Source organism: Micrasema longulum, unplaced genomic scaffold (genome assembly GCF_059751315.1).
Source record: "Micrasema longulum isolate JH-2025_06_02 unplaced genomic scaffold, ASM5975131v1 h1tg001694l, whole genome shotgun sequence".
Taxonomy (NCBI): Eukaryota; Metazoa; Arthropoda; class Insecta; order Trichoptera; family Brachycentridae; genus Micrasema; species Micrasema longulum.
In genome coordinates, this window is record NW_028278872.1 from 41,082 (window position 1) to 60,658 (window position 19,577).

At 47.1% G+C, this 19,577-nt stretch overlaps 1 protein-coding gene across 4 annotated transcripts; it reads right to left on the reverse strand.

Annotated features, from left to right (window-relative positions):
* Nucleotides 1-975: 975 nt before the first annotated feature.
* Nucleotides 976-19,117, reverse strand: LOC148274292 (uncharacterized). 4 transcript variants are annotated; one of them, XM_088237331.1, is made up of 3 exons: nt 12,765-19,117; nt 11,058-11,510; nt 976-10,508 (listed from the first exon to the last, which is right to left on the reverse strand). In XM_088237331.1, exons 1-3 carry the CDS (start codon nt 18,976-18,978, stop codon nt 1,141-1,143), a joined length of 16,035 nt encoding a protein of 5,344 aa, XP_088093457.1. In that variant the 5' UTR covers nt 18,979-19,117; the 3' UTR covers nt 976-1,140. The 4 variants fall into 4 exon arrangements, with proteins under 4 accessions (XP_088093457.1, XP_088093455.1, XP_088093456.1 ...); XM_088237329.1 differs by having other exon boundaries at nt 11,058-12,113; XM_088237330.1 differs by having other exon boundaries at nt 976-11,510.
* Nucleotides 19,118-19,577: the final 460 nt, after the last annotated feature.

Here is a 19,577-nt window from a genome sequence, read left to right on the forward strand (position 1 = left end):
TATCTCTTCGTTCTAATAACGAGAGAACCCTTTTAATACCCAGTCATCGCTCTAATTTTCTTGCCTTCTCTTTCACTGTAGTAGCCGCTCGATTGTGGAATCTACCCACTTATGTTAGAGATGCCCCTTCTTTATTTACATTTAAGTCAAGATTGAAATGTCACTATCTAAATATTTAAATTGTTTCTTTATCCTTCTTCTTTCCTTCCCATCCCTTCTCCTCTCTTCATAGTGAAGTGTTAATTTTTTTATATTTATATATATTTTTGTTAATCTTTGCTTTAAATTTTTGTATAAAATTGCAAGATTCAATATGTCCATGTTTTTTATAATTTTCTCAAACTGAACGGTTTGGGTAGGTAGGAAGAAATTGCTTTAAGGCAATATGCCCACCCTTATGTGTATATTTATTGTATATGTATATAAAGTGTCAAATAAATAAAATAAAAATTAATAAAATAACCACGAGACCACAACCCGATTCAATATGAAATTATATAGCATATAAAAGTGACACGACAATGTTTTTTTAGTGAACAGATTTTGCAATTTAATCTATACGGAAAAGTTGAAAAAATGTGGATGTTAAAATAAAGACAGAATGGTGAATGTTACACAGTGTGATAAGTGACAGCTCTAAAGCCCTATAAATGCGTAGACTTGCTTATTCCCTTCTCAAAATGGTTTTCCTTCTATTGCAACAAATTAAGATCCGAATAACTCCCTAGGGTGGAAATCCAACCAGACTGCAAGCATTTGGACATACTGAAAATATGTTGAATTTACATATGTACTAATATTAGTTTCAACTTTCTACAGCATGAAAACGTGTCAGAAGAAACAAAAATACAATACAAATGTTGCGAATATAAAATCTAAGGATGCTATAAATAATTCAAAATAGGTATGTAATATGGTGTAATCCAGGAATATGACATGTGTAACAAAGGGTAATGTTAAGAAAAAAAGAATGGCTACATATTATAGATGTTTATTGTTTCAGCACAATACAATTGACAAATATTGAAAATTAAATCAGAAAAAAGTAGTATCGCGTGTGCTGAAAAGAAAACAATGAGAAATTGAGCATATCAAGAAGATATAAAAATAAGAGTCAATTTAAAACATTAACGAATACGTCTAGCAGTTCCCGTTAGATTTACGGGTATTACCAACTTTAACAAGCAGATTGAAATCTGATAATTTGCAAGGGGACCTGACAGTATCCCTTCCTGGATGTTGAGTATAAACAGTTGGGATGGGGACACCCACTGATCGGCCGAGGGCGCCAACACGACCTAGTCCGCCAAGGATGCGACCTCCATAACTATTTTCAACGGAAATTGAAGATTCAAGTCCAAGTCCATATCCCAAAAGTCCACGTCCTCCTTCGAGAGAAACTGATGATGAGTATTCGTAACCACCGCGTCCATATCCCCATGGACCTCGCCCGCTTTCGATTGAAACTGATGAGCTAATTTCAATATCAGATCCTCGTCGTCCATAAGGTCCATATCCCCATGGTCCTCGTTCGCTTTCGACGGAGACAGATGATGATTTAGAAATCTTGGTGTAAGAACCTGGTCGAACAACACGTTCAATGGAAACTGATGAGCTGACTTCAACATCTCGTCGTCCATATGGTCCATATCCCCATGGTCCTCGTTCACGTTCAACTGAGACAGATGATGATTTGGAAATCTTGGTGTAAGAACCTGGTCGAACAACACGTTCGATGGAAACTGATGAGCTGACTTCAACATCTCGTCGTCCATATGGTCCATATCCCCATGGTCCTCGTTCACTTTCAACGGAGACAGATGATGATTTTGAAATCTTGGTGTAAGAGCCTGGTCGTACAACACGTTCAATGGAAACTGATGAGCTGACTTCAACATCTCGTCGTCCATATGGTCCATATCCCCAAATTCCACGTCCTCCTTCAATAGATACTGATGATGATGCTGAGTAACCACCTCGTGATCCATAAAGTCCACGACCAAGACCTCCAATACCGCCATATCCGCCGATACCACCGATACCGCCATAGCCTCCAATACCATCAATACCATCAACGAGATCCAAATCTCCATATCCGTAAAGTCCACGACCTCCTTCAACAGATACTGATGATGATGCAGAGTATCCACCTCGTGATCCGTACAGTCCATGTCCCCAAAGTCCACGACCTCCTTCAACAGATACTGATGATGATGCTGAGAAACCGCCTCGTGATCCATAAAGTCCACGACCAAGACCTCCAATACCGCCATATCCGCCGATACCGCCGATACCGCCATAGCCTCCAATACCATCAATACCATCTACGATATCCAAATCTCCATATCCGTAAAGTCCACGACCTCCTTCAACAGATACTGATGATGATGCTGAGTATCCACCTCGTGATCCATAAAGTCCACGTCCAAGACCTCCAATACCGCCATATCCGCCAATACCTCCGATACCGCCATAGCCCCCAATACCATCAATACCATCTACGATATCCAAATCTCCATATCCATAAAGTCCACGACCTCCTTCGATAGACACTGATGATGATGCTGAGTAACCACCTCGTGATCCATATCCCCATGGTCCTCGTCGGCTTTCAACGGAGACAGATGATGATTTGGAAATTTTGGTGTAAGAACCTGGAAGGACAACATTTTCAACGGAAACTGATGAGCTGACTTCAACACCTCGTCGTCCGTATGGTCCATATCCCCAAAGTCCACGACCTCCTTCAACAGATACTGATGATGATGCTGAGTATCCACCACGTGATCCATAAAGTCCATGTCCAAGACCTCCAATACCACCATATCCGCCGATACCTCCGATACCGCCATATCCGCCAATTCCGTCAATACCATCTACGATGTCCAAATCTCCAGATCCATAAACACCACCGAGTGATCCATATGGTCCACGTCCAAGAAGTCCATGTCCATAAAGTCCACGGCCTCCTTCAATTGAAACTGATGATGATGCTGAGTAACCACCTCGTGATCCATATCCCCATGGTCCTCGTCGGCTTTCAACGGAGACGGATGATGATTTGGAAATTTTGGTATAAGAACCTGGAAGGACAACGTTTTCAACGGAAACTGATGAGCTGACTTCAACACCTCGTCGTCCGTATGGTCCATATCCCCAAAGTCCACGTCCTCCTTCAACAGATACTGATGATGAGGCGGAGTATCCACCTCGTGATCCATAAAGTCCATGTCCAAGACCTCCAAGACCGCCAATACCTCCGATACCTCCAATACCGCCATATCCAATACCGTCAATACCGTCTACGATGTCCAAATCTCCAGATCCATATACACCACCGAGTGATCCATATGGTCCACGTCCAAGAAGTCCATGTCCATAAAGTCCACGGCCTCCTTCAATTGAAACTGATGATGATGCTGAGTAACCACCTCGTGATCCATATCCCCATGGTCCTCGTCGGCTTTCAACGGAGACGGATGATGATTTGGAAATTTTGGTATAAGAACCTGGAAGGACAACGTTTTCAACGGAAACTGATGAGCTGACTTCAACACCTCGTCGTCCGTATGGTCCATATCCCCAGAGTCCACGACCTCCTTCAACAGATACTGAAGATGATGCTGAGTAACCACCTCGTGATCCATAAAGTCCACGACCAAGACCTCCAATACCGCCATATCCTCCGATACCGCCGATACCGCCATAGCCTCCAATACCATCAATACCATCGACGATATCCAAATCTCCATATCCGTAAAGTCCACGACCTCCTTCAACAGATACTGATGATGATGCTGAGTATCCACCTCGTGATCCGTACAGTCCATGTCCCCAAAGTCCACGACCTCCTTCAACAGATACTGATGATGATGCTGAGTAACCACCTCGTGATCCATAAAGTCCACGACCAAGACCTCCAATACCGCCATATCCGCCGATACCTCCGATACCGCCATATCCGCCAATTCCGTCAATACCATCTACGATGTCCAAATCTCCAGATCCATAAACACCACCGAGTGATCCATATGGTCCACGTCCAAGAAGTCCATGTCCATAAAGTCCACGGCCTCCTTCAATAGACACTGATGATGATGCTGAGTAACCACCTCGTGATCCATATCCCCATGGTCCTCGTCGGCTTTCAACGGAGACGGATGATGATTTGGAAATTTTGGTATAAGAACCTGGAAGGACAACATTTTCAACGGAAACTGATGAGCTGACTTCAACATCTCGTCGTCCATATGGTCCATATCCCCAAAGTCCACGACCTCCTTCAACAGATACTGATGATGATGCTGAGTATCCACCTCGTGATCCATAAAGTCCATGTCCAAGACCTCCAATACCGCCATATCCGCCGATACCTCCGATACCGCCATATCCGCCAATTCCGTCAATACCATCTACGATGTCCAAATCTCCAGATCCATAAACACCACCGAGTGATCCATATGGTCCACGTCCAAGAAGTCCATGTCCATAAAGTCCACGGCCTCCTTCAATAGACACTGATGATGATGCTGAGTAACCACCTCGTGATCCATATCCCCATGGTCCTCGTCGGCTTTCAACGGAGACGGATGATGATTTGGAAATTTTGGTATAAGAACCTGGAAGGACAACGTTTTCAACGGAAACTGATGAGCTGACTTCAACACCTCGTCGTCCGTATGGTCCATATCCCCAAAGTCCACGACCTCCTTCAACAGATACTGAAGATGATGCTGAGTATCCACCTCGTGATCCATAAAGTCCACGACCAAGACCTCCAATACCGCCATATCCTCCGATACCGCCGATACCGCCATAGCCTCCAATACCATCAATACCATCGACGATATCCAAATCTCCATATCCGTAAAGTCCACGACCTCCTTCAACAGATACTGATGATGATGCTGAGTATCCACCTCGTGATCCGTACAGTCCATGTCCCCAAAGTCCACGACCTCCTTCAACAGATACTGATGATGATGCTGAGTATCCACCACGTGATCCATAAAGTCCATGTCCAAGACCTCCAATACCACCATATCCGCCGATACCTCCGATACCGCCATATCCGCCAATTCCATCAATACCATCTACGATGTCCAAATCTCCAGATCCATAAACACCACCGAGTGATCCATATGGTCCACGTCCAAGAAGTCCATGTCCATAAAGTCCACGGCCTCCTTCAATAGACACTGATGATGATGCTGAGTAACCGCCTCGTGATCCATATCCCCATGGTCCTCGTCGGCTTTCAACGGAGACGGATGATGATTTGGAAATTTTGGTATAAGAACCTGGAAGGACAACATTTTCAACGGAAACTGATGAGCTGACTTCAACACCTCGTCGTCCGTATGGTCCATATCCCCAAAGTCCACGACCTCCTTCAACAGATACTGATGATGATGCTGAGTATCCACCACGTGATCCATAAAGTCCATGTCCAAGACCTCCAATACCGCCATATCCGCCGATACCTCCGATACCGCCATATCCGCCAATTCCGTCAATACCATCTACGATGTCCAAATCTCCAGATCCATAAACACCACCGAGTGATCCATATGGTCCACGTCCAAGAAGTCCATGTCCATAAAGTCCACGGCCTCCTTCAATAGACACTGATGATGATGCTGAGTAACCACCTCGTGATCCATATCCCCATGGTCCTCGTCGGCTTTCAACGGAGACGGATGATGATTTGGAAATTTTGGTATAAGAACCTGGAAGGACAACGTTTTCAACGGAAACTGATGAGCTGACTTCAACACCTCGTCGTCCGTATGGTCCATATCCCCAAAGTCCACGACCTCCTTCAACAGATACTGAAGATGATGCTGAGTAACCACCTCGTGATCCATAAAGTCCACGACCAAGACCTCCAATACCGCCATATCCTCCGATACCGCCGATACCGCCATAGCCTCCAATACCATCAATACCATCGACGATATCCAAATCTCCATATCCCCAAAGTCCACGACCTCCTTCAACAGATACTGATGATGATGCTGAGTATCCACCACGTGATCCGTACAGTCCATGTCCCCAAAGTCCACGACCTCCTTCAACAGATACTGATGATGATGCTGAGTATCCACCACGTGATCCATAAAGTCCATGTCCAAGACCTCCAATACCACCATATCCGCCGATACCTCCGATACCGCCATATCCGCCAATTCCATCAATACCATCTACGATGTCCAAATCTCCAGATCCATAAACACCACCGAGTGATCCATATGGTCCACGTCCAAGAAGTCCATGTCCATAAAGTCCACGGCCTCCTTCAATAGACACTGATGATGATGCTGAGTAACCGCCTCGTGATCCATATCCCCATGGTCCTCGTCGGCTTTCAACGGAGACAGATGATGATTTGGAAATTTTGGTGTAAGAACCTGGAAGGACAACATTTTCAACGGAAACTGATGAGCTGACTTCAACATCTCGTCGTCCATATGGTCCATATCCCCAAAGTCCACGACCTCCTTCAACAGATACTGATGATGATGCTGAGTATCCACCACGTGATCCATAAAGTCCATGTCCAAGACCTCCAATACCGCCATATCCGCCGATACCTCCGATACCGCCATATCCGCCAATTCCGTCAATACCATCTACGATGTCCAAATCTCCAGATCCATAAACACCACCGAGTGATCCATATGGTCCACGTCCAAGAAGTCCATGTCCATAAAGTCCACGGCCTCCTTCGATAGAAACTGATGATGATGCTGAGTAACCGCCTCGTGATCCATATCCCCATGGTCCTCGTCGGCTTTCAACGGAGACAGATGATGATTTGGAAATTTTGGTGTAAGAACCTGGAAGGACAACATTTTCAACGGAAACTGATGAGCTGACTTCAACATCTCGTCGTCCATATGGTCCATATCCCCAAAGTCCACGACCTCCTTCAACAGATACTGATGATGATGCTGAGTATCCACCACGTGATCCATAAAGTCCACGTCCAAGACCTCCAATACCGCCATATCCTCCGATACCGCCGATACCGCCATAGCCTCCAATACCATCAATACCATCGACGATATCCAAATCTCCATATCCGTAAAGTCCACGACCTCCTTCAACAGATACTGATGATGATGCTGAGTATCCACCTCGTGATCCGTACAGTCCATGTCCCCAAAGTCCACGACCTCCTTCAACAGATACTGATGATGATGCTGAGTATCCACCACGTGATCCATAAAGTCCATGTCCAAGACCTCCAATACCACCATATCCGCCGATACCTCCGATACCGCCATATCCGCCAATTCCATCAATACCATCTACGATGTCCAAATCTCCAGATCCATAAACACCACCGAGTGATCCATATGGTCCACGTCCAAGAAGTCCATGTCCATAAAGTCCACGGCCTCCTTCAATAGACACTGATGATGATGCTGAGTAACCGCCTCGTGATCCATATCCCCATGGTCCTCGTCGGCTTTCAACGGAGACGGATGATGATTTGGAAATTTTGGTATAAGAACCTGGAAGGACAACATTTTCAACGGAAACTGATGAGCTGACTTCAACACCTCGTCGTCCGTATGGTCCATATCCCCAAAGTCCACGACCTCCTTCAACAGATACTGAAGATGATGCTGAGTATCCACCTCGTGATCCATAAAGTCCACGACCAAGACCTCCAATACCGCCATATCCTCCGATACCGCCGATACCGCCATAGCCTCCAATACCATCAATACCATCGACGATATCCAAATCTCCATATCCGTAAAGTCCACGACCTCCTTCAACAGATACTGATGATGATGCTGAGTATCCACCTCGTGATCCGTACAGTCCATGTCCCCAAAGTCCACGACCTCCTTCAACAGATACTGATGATGATGCTGAGTATCCACCACGTGATCCATAAAGTCCATGTCCAAGACCTCCAATACCACCATATCCGCCGATACCTCCGATACCGCCATATCCGCCAATTCCATCAATACCATCTACGATGTCCAAATCTCCAGATCCATAAACACCACCGAGTGATCCATATGGTCCACGTCCAAGAAGTCCATGTCCATAAAGTCCACGGCCTCCTTCAATAGACACTGATGATGATGCTGAGTAACCGCCTCGTGATCCATATCCCCATGGTCCTCGTCGGCTTTCAACGGAGACGGATGATGATTTGGAAATTTTGGTATAAGAACCTGGAAGGACAACATTTTCAACGGAAACTGATGAGCTGACTTCAACACCTCGTCGTCCGTATGGTCCATATCCCCAAAGTCCACGACCTCCTTCAACAGATACTGATGATGATGCTGAGTATCCACCACGTGATCCATAAAGTCCATGTCCAAGACCTCCAATACCGCCATATCCGCCGATACCTCCGATACCGCCATATCCGCCAATTCCGTCAATACCATCTACGATGTCCAAATCTCCAGATCCATAAACACCACCGAGTGATCCATATGGTCCACGTCCAAGAAGTCCATGTCCATAAAGTCCACGGCCTCCTTCAATAGACACTGATGATGATGCTGAGTAACCACCTCGTGATCCATATCCCCATGGTCCTCGTCGGCTTTCAACGGAGACGGATGATGATTTGGAAATTTTGGTATAAGAACCTGGAAGGACAACGTTTTCAACGGAAACTGATGAGCTGACTTCAACACCTCGTCGTCCGTATGGTCCATATCCCCAAAGTCCACGACCTCCTTCAACAGATACTGAAGATGATGCTGAGTAACCACCTCGTGATCCATAAAGTCCACGACCAAGACCTCCAATACCGCCATATCCTCCGATACCGCCGATACCGCCATAGCCTCCAATACCATCAATACCATCGACGATATCCAAATCTCCATATCCCCAAAGTCCACGACCTCCTTCAACAGATACTGATGATGATGCTGAGTATCCACCACGTGATCCGTACAGTCCATGTCCCCAAAGTCCACGACCTCCTTCAACAGATACTGATGATGATGCTGAGTATCCACCACGTGATCCATAAAGTCCATGTCCAAGACCTCCAATACCACCATATCCGCCGATACCTCCGATACCGCCATATCCGCCAATTCCATCAATACCATCTACGATGTCCAAATCTCCAGATCCATAAACACCACCGAGTGATCCATATGGTCCACGTCCAAGAAGTCCATGTCCATAAAGTCCACGGCCTCCTTCAATAGACACTGATGATGATGCTGAGTAACCGCCTCGTGATCCATATCCCCATGGTCCTCGTCGGCTTTCAACGGAGACAGATGATGATTTGGAAATTTTGGTGTAAGAACCTGGAAGGACAACATTTTCAACGGAAACTGATGAGCTGACTTCAACATCTCGTCGTCCATATGGTCCATATCCCCAAAGTCCACGACCTCCTTCAACAGATACTGATGATGATGCTGAGTATCCACCACGTGATCCATAAAGTCCATGTCCAAGACCTCCAATACCGCCATATCCGCCGATACCTCCGATACCGCCATATCCGCCAATTCCGTCAATACCATCTACGATGTCCAAATCTCCAGATCCATAAACACCACCGAGTGATCCATATGGTCCACGTCCAAGAAGTCCATGTCCATAAAGTCCACGGCCTCCTTCGATAGAAACTGATGATGATGCTGAGTAACCGCCTCGTGATCCATATCCCCATGGTCCTCGTCGGCTTTCAACGGAGACAGATGATGATTTGGAAATTTTGGTGTAAGAACCTGGAAGGACAACATTTTCAACGGAAACTGATGAGCTGACTTCAACATCTCGTCGTCCATATGGTCCATATCCCCAAAGTCCACGACCTCCTTCAACAGATACTGATGATGATGCTGAGTATCCACCACGTGATCCATAAAGTCCACGTCCAAGACCTCCAATACCGCCATATCCTCCGATACCGCCGATACCGCCATAGCCTCCAATACCATCAATACCATCGACGATATCCAAATCTCCATATCCGTAAAGTCCACGACCTCCTTCAACAGATACTGATGATGATGCTGAGTATCCACCTCGTGATCCGTACAGTCCATGTCCCCAAAGTCCACGACCTCCTTCAACAGATACTGATGATGATGCTGAGTATCCACCACGTGATCCATAAAGTCCATGTCCAAGACCTCCAATACCACCATATCCGCCGATACCTCCGATACCGCCATATCCGCCAATTCCATCAATACCATCTACGATGTCCAAATCTCCAGATCCATAAACACCACCGAGTGATCCATATGGTCCACGTCCAAGAAGTCCATGTCCATAAAGTCCACGGCCTCCTTCAATAGACACTGATGATGATGCTGAGTAACCGCCTCGTGATCCATATCCCCATGGTCCTCGTCGGCTTTCAACGGAGACGGATGATGATTTGGAAATTTTGGTATAAGAACCTGGAAGGACAACATTTTCAACGGAAACTGATGAGCTGACTTCAACACCTCGTCGTCCGTATGGTCCATATCCCCAAAGTCCACGACCTCCTTCAACAGATACTGAAGATGATGCTGAGTATCCACCTCGTGATCCATAAAGTCCACGACCAAGACCTCCAATACCGCCATATCCTCCGATACCGCCGATACCGCCATAGCCTCCAATACCATCAATACCATCGACGATATCCAAATCTCCATATCCGTAAAGTCCACGACCTCCTTCAACAGATACTGATGATGATGCTGAGTATCCACCTCGTGATCCGTACAGTCCATGTCCCCAAAGTCCACGACCTCCTTCAACAGATACTGATGATGATGCTGAGTATCCACCACGTGATCCATAAAGTCCATGTCCAAGACCTCCAATACCACCATATCCGCCGATACCTCCGATACCGCCATATCCGCCAATTCCATCAATACCATCTACGATGTCCAAATCTCCAGATCCATAAACACCACCGAGTGATCCATATGGTCCACGTCCAAGAAGTCCATGTCCATAAAGTCCACGGCCTCCTTCAATAGACACTGATGATGATGCTGAGTAACCGCCTCGTGATCCATATCCCCATGGTCCTCGTCGGCTTTCAACGGAGACGGATGATGATTTGGAAATTTTGGTATAAGAACCTGGAAGGACAACATTTTCAACGGAAACTGATGAGCTGACTTCAACACCTCGTCGTCCGTATGGTCCATATCCCCAAAGTCCACGACCTCCTTCAACAGATACTGATGATGATGCTGAGTAACCGCCTCGTGATCCATAAAGTCCACGACCAAGACCTCCAATACCGCCATATCCACCGATACCGCCGATACCGCCATAGCCTCCAATACCATCAATACCATCTACGATATCCAAATCTCCATATCCGTAAAGTCCACGACCTCCTTCAACAGATACTGATGATGATGCTGAGTATCCACCTCGTGATCCGTACAGTCCATGTCCCCAAAGTCCACGACCTCCTTCAACAGATACTGATGATGATGCTGAGTAACCACCTCGTGATCCATAAAGTCCGCGACCAAGACCTCCAATACCGCCATATCCGCCAATACCGCCGATACCGCCATAGCCTCCAATTCCATCAATACCATCTACGATGTCCAAATCTCCAGATCCATAAACACCACCGAGTGATCCATATGGTCCACGTCCAAGAAGTCCATGGCCATAAAGTCCACGGCCTCCTTCGATAGACACTGATGATGATGCTGAGTAACCGCCTCGTGATCCATATCCCCATGGTCCTCGTCGGCTTTCAACGGAGACAGATGATGATTTGGAAATTTTGGTGTAAGAACCTGGAAGGACAACATTTTCAACGGAAACTGATGAGCTGACTTCAACATCTCGTCGTCCATATGGTCCATATCCCCAAAGTCCACGACCTCCTTCAACAGATACTGATGATGATGCTGAGTATCCACCACGTGATCCATAAAGTCCATGTCCAAGACCTCCAATACCGCCATATCCGCCGATACCGCCGATACCGCCATAGCCTCCAATGCCATCAATACCATCTACGATATCCAAATCTCCATATCCCCAAAGTCCACGTCCTCCTTCAACAGATACTGATGATGATGCTGAGTAACCACCTCGTGATCCATAAAGTCCACGACCAAGACCTCCAATACCGCCATATCCGCCGATACCGCCGATACCGCCATAGCCTCCAATTCCATCAATACCATCTACGATGTCCAAATCTCCAGATCCATAAACACCACCGAGTGATCCATATGGTCCACGTCCAAGAAGTCCATGTCCATAAAGTCCACGGCCTCCTTCGATAGACACTGATGAAGATGCTGAGTAACCACCTCGTGATCCATAACCCCATGGTCCTCGTCGGCTTTCAACGGAGACAGATGATGATTTGGAAATTTTGGTGTAAGAACCGGGAAGGACAACATTTTCAACGGAAACTGATGAGCTGACTTCAATATCTCGTCGTCCATATGGTCCATATCCCCAAAGTCCACGTCCTCCTTCAACAGATACTGATGATGAGGCGGAGTATCCACCTCGTGATCCATAAAGTCCATGTCCAAGACCTCCAAGACCGCCAATACCTCCGATACCTCCAATACCGCCATATCCAATACCGTCAATACCGTCTACGATGTCCAAATCTCCAGATCCATATACACCACCGAGTGATCCATATGGTCCACGTCCAAGAAGTCCATGTCCATAAAGTCCACGTCCTCCTTCAACAGATACTGATGATGATGCTGAGTATCCACCACGTGATCCATAAAGTCCATGTCCAAGACCTCCAATACCGCCATATCCGCCGATACCTCCGATACCGCCATATCCGCCAATTCCGTCAATACCATCTACGATGTCCAAATCTCCAGATCCATAAACACCACCGAGTGATCCATATGGTCCACGTCCAAGAAGTCCATGTCCATAAAGTCCACGGCCTCCTTCGATAGACACTGATGAAGATGCTGAGTAACCACCTCGTGATCCATATCCCCATGGTCCTCGTCGGCTTTCAACGGAGACAGATGATGATTTGGAAATTTTGGTGTAAGAACCGGGAAGGACAACATTTTCAACGGAAACTGATGAGCTGACTTCAACATCTCGTCGTCCATATGGTCCATATCCCCAAAGTCCACGTCCTCCTTCAACAGATACTGATGATGAGGCGGAGTATCCACCTCGTGATCCATAAAGTCCATGTCCAAGACCTCCAAGACCGCCAATACCTCCGATACCTCCAATACCGCCATATCCAATACCGTCAATACCGTCTACGATGTCCAAATCTCCAGATCCATAAACACCACCGAGTGATCCATATGGTCCACGTCCAAGAAGTCCATGTCCATAAAGTCCACGGCCTCCTTCGATAGACACTGATGATGATGCTGAGTAACCGCCTCGTGATCCATATCCCCATGGTCCTCGTCGGCTTTCAACGGAGACAGATGATGATTTGGAAATTTTGGTGTAAGAACCTGGAAGGACAACGTTTTCAACGGAAACTGATGAGCTGACTTCAACATCTCGTCGTCCATAGGGTCCATAACCCCAAAGTCCACGTCCTCCTTCAACAGATACTGATGATGAGGCGGAGTAACCACCTCGTGATCCATAAAGTCCATGACCAAGACCTCCAAGACCGCCAATACCTCCGATACCTCCAATACCGCCATATCCAATACCGTCAATACCATCTACGATATCCAAATCTCCATATCCGTAAATTCCACGGCCTCCTTCAATAGAGACTGATGATGATGCTGAGTAACCACCTCGTGATCCATAAAGTCCACGACCAAGACCTCCAATACCGCCATATCCGCCGATACCGCCGATACCGCCATAGCCTCCAATTCCGTCAATACCATCTACGATGTCCAAATCTCCAGATCCATAAACACCACCGAGTGATCCATATGATCCACGTCCAAGAAGTCCATGTCCCCAAAGTCCACGACCTCCTTCAACAGATACTGATGATGATGCTGAGTAACCGCCTCGTGATCCATAAAGTCCACGACCAAGACCTCCAATACCGCCATATCCGCCGATACCGCCGATACCGCCATAGCCTCCAATTCCGTCAATACCATCTACGATGTCCAAATCTCCAGATCCATAAACACCACCGAGTGATCCATATGGTCCACGTCCAAGAAGTCCATGTCCATAAAGTCCACGGCCTCCTTCGATAGACACTGATGATGATGCTGAGTAACCGCCTCGTGATCCATATCCCCATGGTCCTCGTCGGCTTTCAACGGAGACAGATGATGATTTGGAAATTTTGGTGTAAGAACCTGGAAGGACAACGTTTTCAACGGAAACTGATGAGCTGACTTCAACATCTCGTCGTCCATATGGTCCATATCCCCAAAGTCCACGTCCTCCTTCAACAGATACTGATGATGAGGCGGAGTATCCACCTCGTGATCCATAAAGTCCATGTCCAAGACCTCCAAGACCGCCAATACCTCCGATACCTCCAATACCGCCATATCCAATACCGTCAATACCGTCTACGATGTCCAAATCTCCAGATCCATATACACCACCGAGTGATCCATATGGTCCACGTCCAAGAAGTCCATGTCCATAAAGTCCACGGCCTCCTTCGATAGACACTGATGATGATGCTGAGTAACCGCCTCGTGATCCATATCCCCATGGTCCTCGTCGGCTTTCAACGGAGACAGATGATGATTTGGAAATTTTGGTGTAAGAACCTGGAAGGACAACGTTTTCAACGGAAACTGATGAGCTGACTTCAACATCTCGTCGTCCATAGGGTCCATAACCCCAAAGTCCACGTCCTCCTTCAACAGATACTGATGATGAGGCGGAGTAACCACCTCGTGATCCATAAAGTCCATGTCCAAGACCTCCAAGACCGCCAATACCTCCGATACCTCCAATACCGCCATATCCAATACCGTCAATACCATCTACGATGTCCAAATCTCCAGATCCATAAACACCACCGAGTGATCCATATGGTCCACGTCCAAGAAGTCCATGTCCATAAAGTCCACGGCCTCCTTCGATTGAAACAGATGATGATGCTGAGTATCCACCTCGTGATCCATAAAGTCCATGTCCAAGACCTCCAATACCGCCATATCCGCCGATCCCTCCGATACCGCCATATCCAATACCGTCAATACCATCTACGATGTCCAAATCTCCATATCCATAAAGTCCACGACCTCCTTCAACAGAGACTGATGATGATGCTGAGTATCCACCTCGTGATCCGTAAAGTCCATGTCCAAGACCTCCAATACCGCCATATCCGCCGATACCTCCGATACCGCCATATCCGCCAATACCGTCAATACCATCTACGATGTCCAAATCTCCAGATCCATAAACACCACCGAGTGATCCATATGGTCCACGTCCAAGAAGTCCATGTCCATAAAGTCCACGGCCTCCTTCGATAGACACTGATGATGATGCTGAGTAACCACCTCGTGATCCATATCCCCATGGTCCTCGTCGGCTTTCAACGGAGACAGATGATGATTTGGAAATTTTGGTGTAAGATCCTGGAAGGACAACATTTTCAACGGAAACTGATGAGCTGACTTCAACATCTCGTCGTCCATATGGTCCATATCCCCATGGTCCTCGACGGCTTTCAACAGAGACAGATGATGATTTGGAAATCTTAGTGTATGAGCCTGGTCGAACAACGCGTTCAATGGAAACTGATGAGCTGACTTCAACATCTCGTCGTCCATAACCCCAAAGTCCACGTCCTCCTTCAACAGATACTGATGATGAGGCGGAGTATCCACCTCGTGATCCATAAAGTCCATGTCCAAGACCTCCAAGACCGCCAATACCTCCGATACCTCCAATACCGCCATATCCAATACCGCCAATACCGTCTACGATGTCCAAATCTCCAGATCCATATACACCACCGAGTGATCCATATGGTCCACGTCCAAGAAGTCCATGTCCATAAAGTCCACGGCCTCCTTCGATTGAAACAGATGATGATGCTGAGTATCCACCTCGTGATCCATAAAGTCCATGTCCAAGACCTCCAATACCGCCATATCCGCCGATTCCTCCGATACCGCCATATCCAATACCGTCAATACCATCTACGATGTCCAAATCTCCATATCCATAAAGTCCACGACCTCCTTCAACAGAGACTGATGATGATGCTGAGTATCCACCTCGTGATCCGTAAAGTCCATGTCCAAGACCTCCAATACCGCCATATCCGCCGATACCTCCGATACCGCCATATCCGCCAATACCGTCAATACCATCTACGATGTCCAAATCTCCAGATCCATAAACACCACCGAGTGATCCATATGGTCCACGTCCAAGAAGTCCATGTCCATAAAGTCCACGGCCTCCTTCGATAGACACTGATGATGATGCTGAGTAACCACCTCGTGATCCATATCCCCATGGTCCTCGTCGGCTTTCAACGGAGACAGATGATGATTTGGAAATTTTGGTGTAAGATCCTGGAAGGACAACATTTTCAACGGAAACTGATGAGCTGACTTCAACATCTCGTCGTCCATATGGTCCATATCCCCATGGTCCTCGACGGCTTTCAACAGAGACAGATGATGATTTGGAAATCTTAGTGTATGAGCCTGGTCGAACAACGCGTTCAATGGAAACTGATGAGCTGACTTCAACATCTCGTCGTCCATAACCCCAAAGTCCACGTCCTCCTTCAACAGATACTGATGATGAGGCGGAGTATCCACCTCGTGATCCATAAAGTCCATGTCCAAGACCTCCAAGACCGCCAATACCTCCGATACCTCCAATACCGCCATATCCAATACCGTCAATACCGTCTACGATGTCCAAATCTCCAGATCCATATACACCACCGAGTGATCCATATGGTCCACGTCCAAGAAGTCCATGTCCATAAAGTCCACGGCCTCCTTCGATTGAAACAGATGATGATGCTGAGTATCCACCTCGTGATCCATAAAGTCCATGTCCAAGACCTCCAATACCGCCATATCCGCCGATCCCTCCGATACCGCCATATCCAATACCGTCAATACCATCTACGATGTCCAAATCTCCATATCCATAAAGTCCACGACCTCCTTCAACAGAGACTGATGATGATGCTGAGTATCCACCTCGTGATCCGTAAAGTCCATGTCCAAGACCTCCAATACCGCCATATCCGCCGATACCTCCGATACCGCCATATCCGCCAATACCGTCAATACCATCTACGATGTCCAAATCTCCAGATCCATAAACACCACCGAGTGATCCATATGGTCCACGTCCAAGAAGTCCATGTCCATAAAGTCCACGGCCTCCTTCGATAGACACTGATGATGATGCTGAGTAACCACCTCGTGATCCATATCCCCATGGTCCTCGTCGGCTTTCAACGGAGACAGATGATGATTTGGAAATTTTGGTGTAAGATCCTGGAAGGACAACATTTTCAACGGAAACTGATGAGCTGACTTCAACATCTCGTCGTCCATATGGTCCATATCCCCATGGTCCTCGACGGCTTTCAACAGAGACAGATGATGATTTGGAAATCTTAGTGTATGAGCCTGGTCGAACAACGCGTTCAATGGAAACTGATGAGCTGACTTCAACATCTCGTCGTCCATAAGGTCCATAACCCCAAAGTCCACGTCCTCCTTCAACAGATACTGATGATGAGGCGGAGTATCCACCTCGTGATCCATAAAGTCCATGTCCAAGACCTCCAAGACCGCCAATACCTCCGATACCTCCAATACCGCCATATCCAATACCGTCAATACCGTCTACGATGTCCAAATCTCCAGATCCATATACACCACCGAGTGATCCATATGGTCCACGTCCAAGAAGTCCATGTCCCCAAAGTCCACGACCTCCTTCAACAGATACTGATGATGATGCTGAGTAACCGCCTCGTGATCCATAAAGTCCATGACCAAGACCTCCAATACCGCCATATCCGCCGATACCGCCGATACCGCCATAGCCTCCAATTCCGTCAATACCATCTACGATGTCCAAATCTCCAGATCCATAAACACCACCGAGTGATCCATATGGTCCACGTCCAAGAAGTCCATGTCCATAAAGTCCACGGCCTCCTTCGATAGACACTGATGATGATGCTGAGTAACCGCCTCGTGATCCATATCCCCATGGTCCTCGTCGGCTTTCAACGGAGACAGATGATGATTTGGAAATTTTGGTGTAAGAACCTGGAAGGACAACGTTTTCAACGGAAACTGATGAGCTGACTTCAACATCTCGTCGTCCATATGGTCCATATCCCCAAAGTCCACGTCCTCCTTCAACAGATACTGATGATGAGGCGGAGTATCCACCTCGTGATCCATAAAGTCCATGTCCAAGACCTCCAAGACCGCCAATACCTCCGATACCTCCAATACCGCCATATCCAATACCGTCAATACCGTCTACGATGTCCAAATCTCCAGATCCATATACACCACCGAGTGATCCATATGGTCCACGTCCAAGAAGTCCATGTCCATAAAGTCCACGGCCTCCTTCGATAGACACTGATGATGATGCTGAGTAACCACCTCGTGATCCATATCCCCATGGTCCTCGTCGGCTTTCAACGGAGACAGATGATGATTTGGAAATTTTGGTGTAAGATCCTGGAAGGACAACATTTTCAACGGAAACTGATGAGCTGACTTCAACATCTCGTCGTCCATATGGTCCATATCCCCATGGTCCTCGACGGCTTTTCAACAGAGACAGATGATGATTTGGAAATCTTAGTGTATGAGCCTGGTCGAACAACGCGTTCAATGGAAACTGATGAGCTGACTTCAACATCTCGTCGTCCATAAGGTCCATAACCCCAAAGTCCACGTCCTCCTTCAACAGATACTGATGATGAGGCGGAGTATCCACCTCGTGATCCATAAAGTCCATGTCCAAGACCTCCAAGACCGCCAATACCTCCGATACCTCCAATACCGCCATATCCAATACCGTCAATACCGTCTACGATGTCCAAATCTCCAGATCCATATACACCACCGAGTGATCCATATGGTCCACGTCCAAGAAGTCCATGTCCATAAAGTCCACGACCTCCTTCGATTGATACAGATGATGATGCTGAGTATCCACCTCGTGATCCATAAAGTCCATGTCCAAGACCTCCAATACCGCCATATCCGCCGATTCCTCCGATACCGCCATATCCAATACCGTCAATACCATCTACGATGTCCAAATCTCCATATCCATAAAGTCCACGACCTCCTTCAACAGAGACTGATGATGATGCTGAGTATCCACCTCGTGATCCGTAAAGTCCATGTCCTAGACCTCCAATACCGCCATATCCGCCGATACCTCCGATACCGCCATATCCGCCAATACCGTCAATACCATCTACGATGTCCAAATCTCCAGATCCATAAACACCACCGAGTGATCCATATGGTCCACGTCCAAGAAGTCCATGTCCATAAAGTCCACGGCCTCCTTCGATAGACACTGATGATGATGCTGAGTAACCACCTCGTGATCCATATCCCCATGGTCCTCGTCGGCTTTCAACGGAGACAGATGAT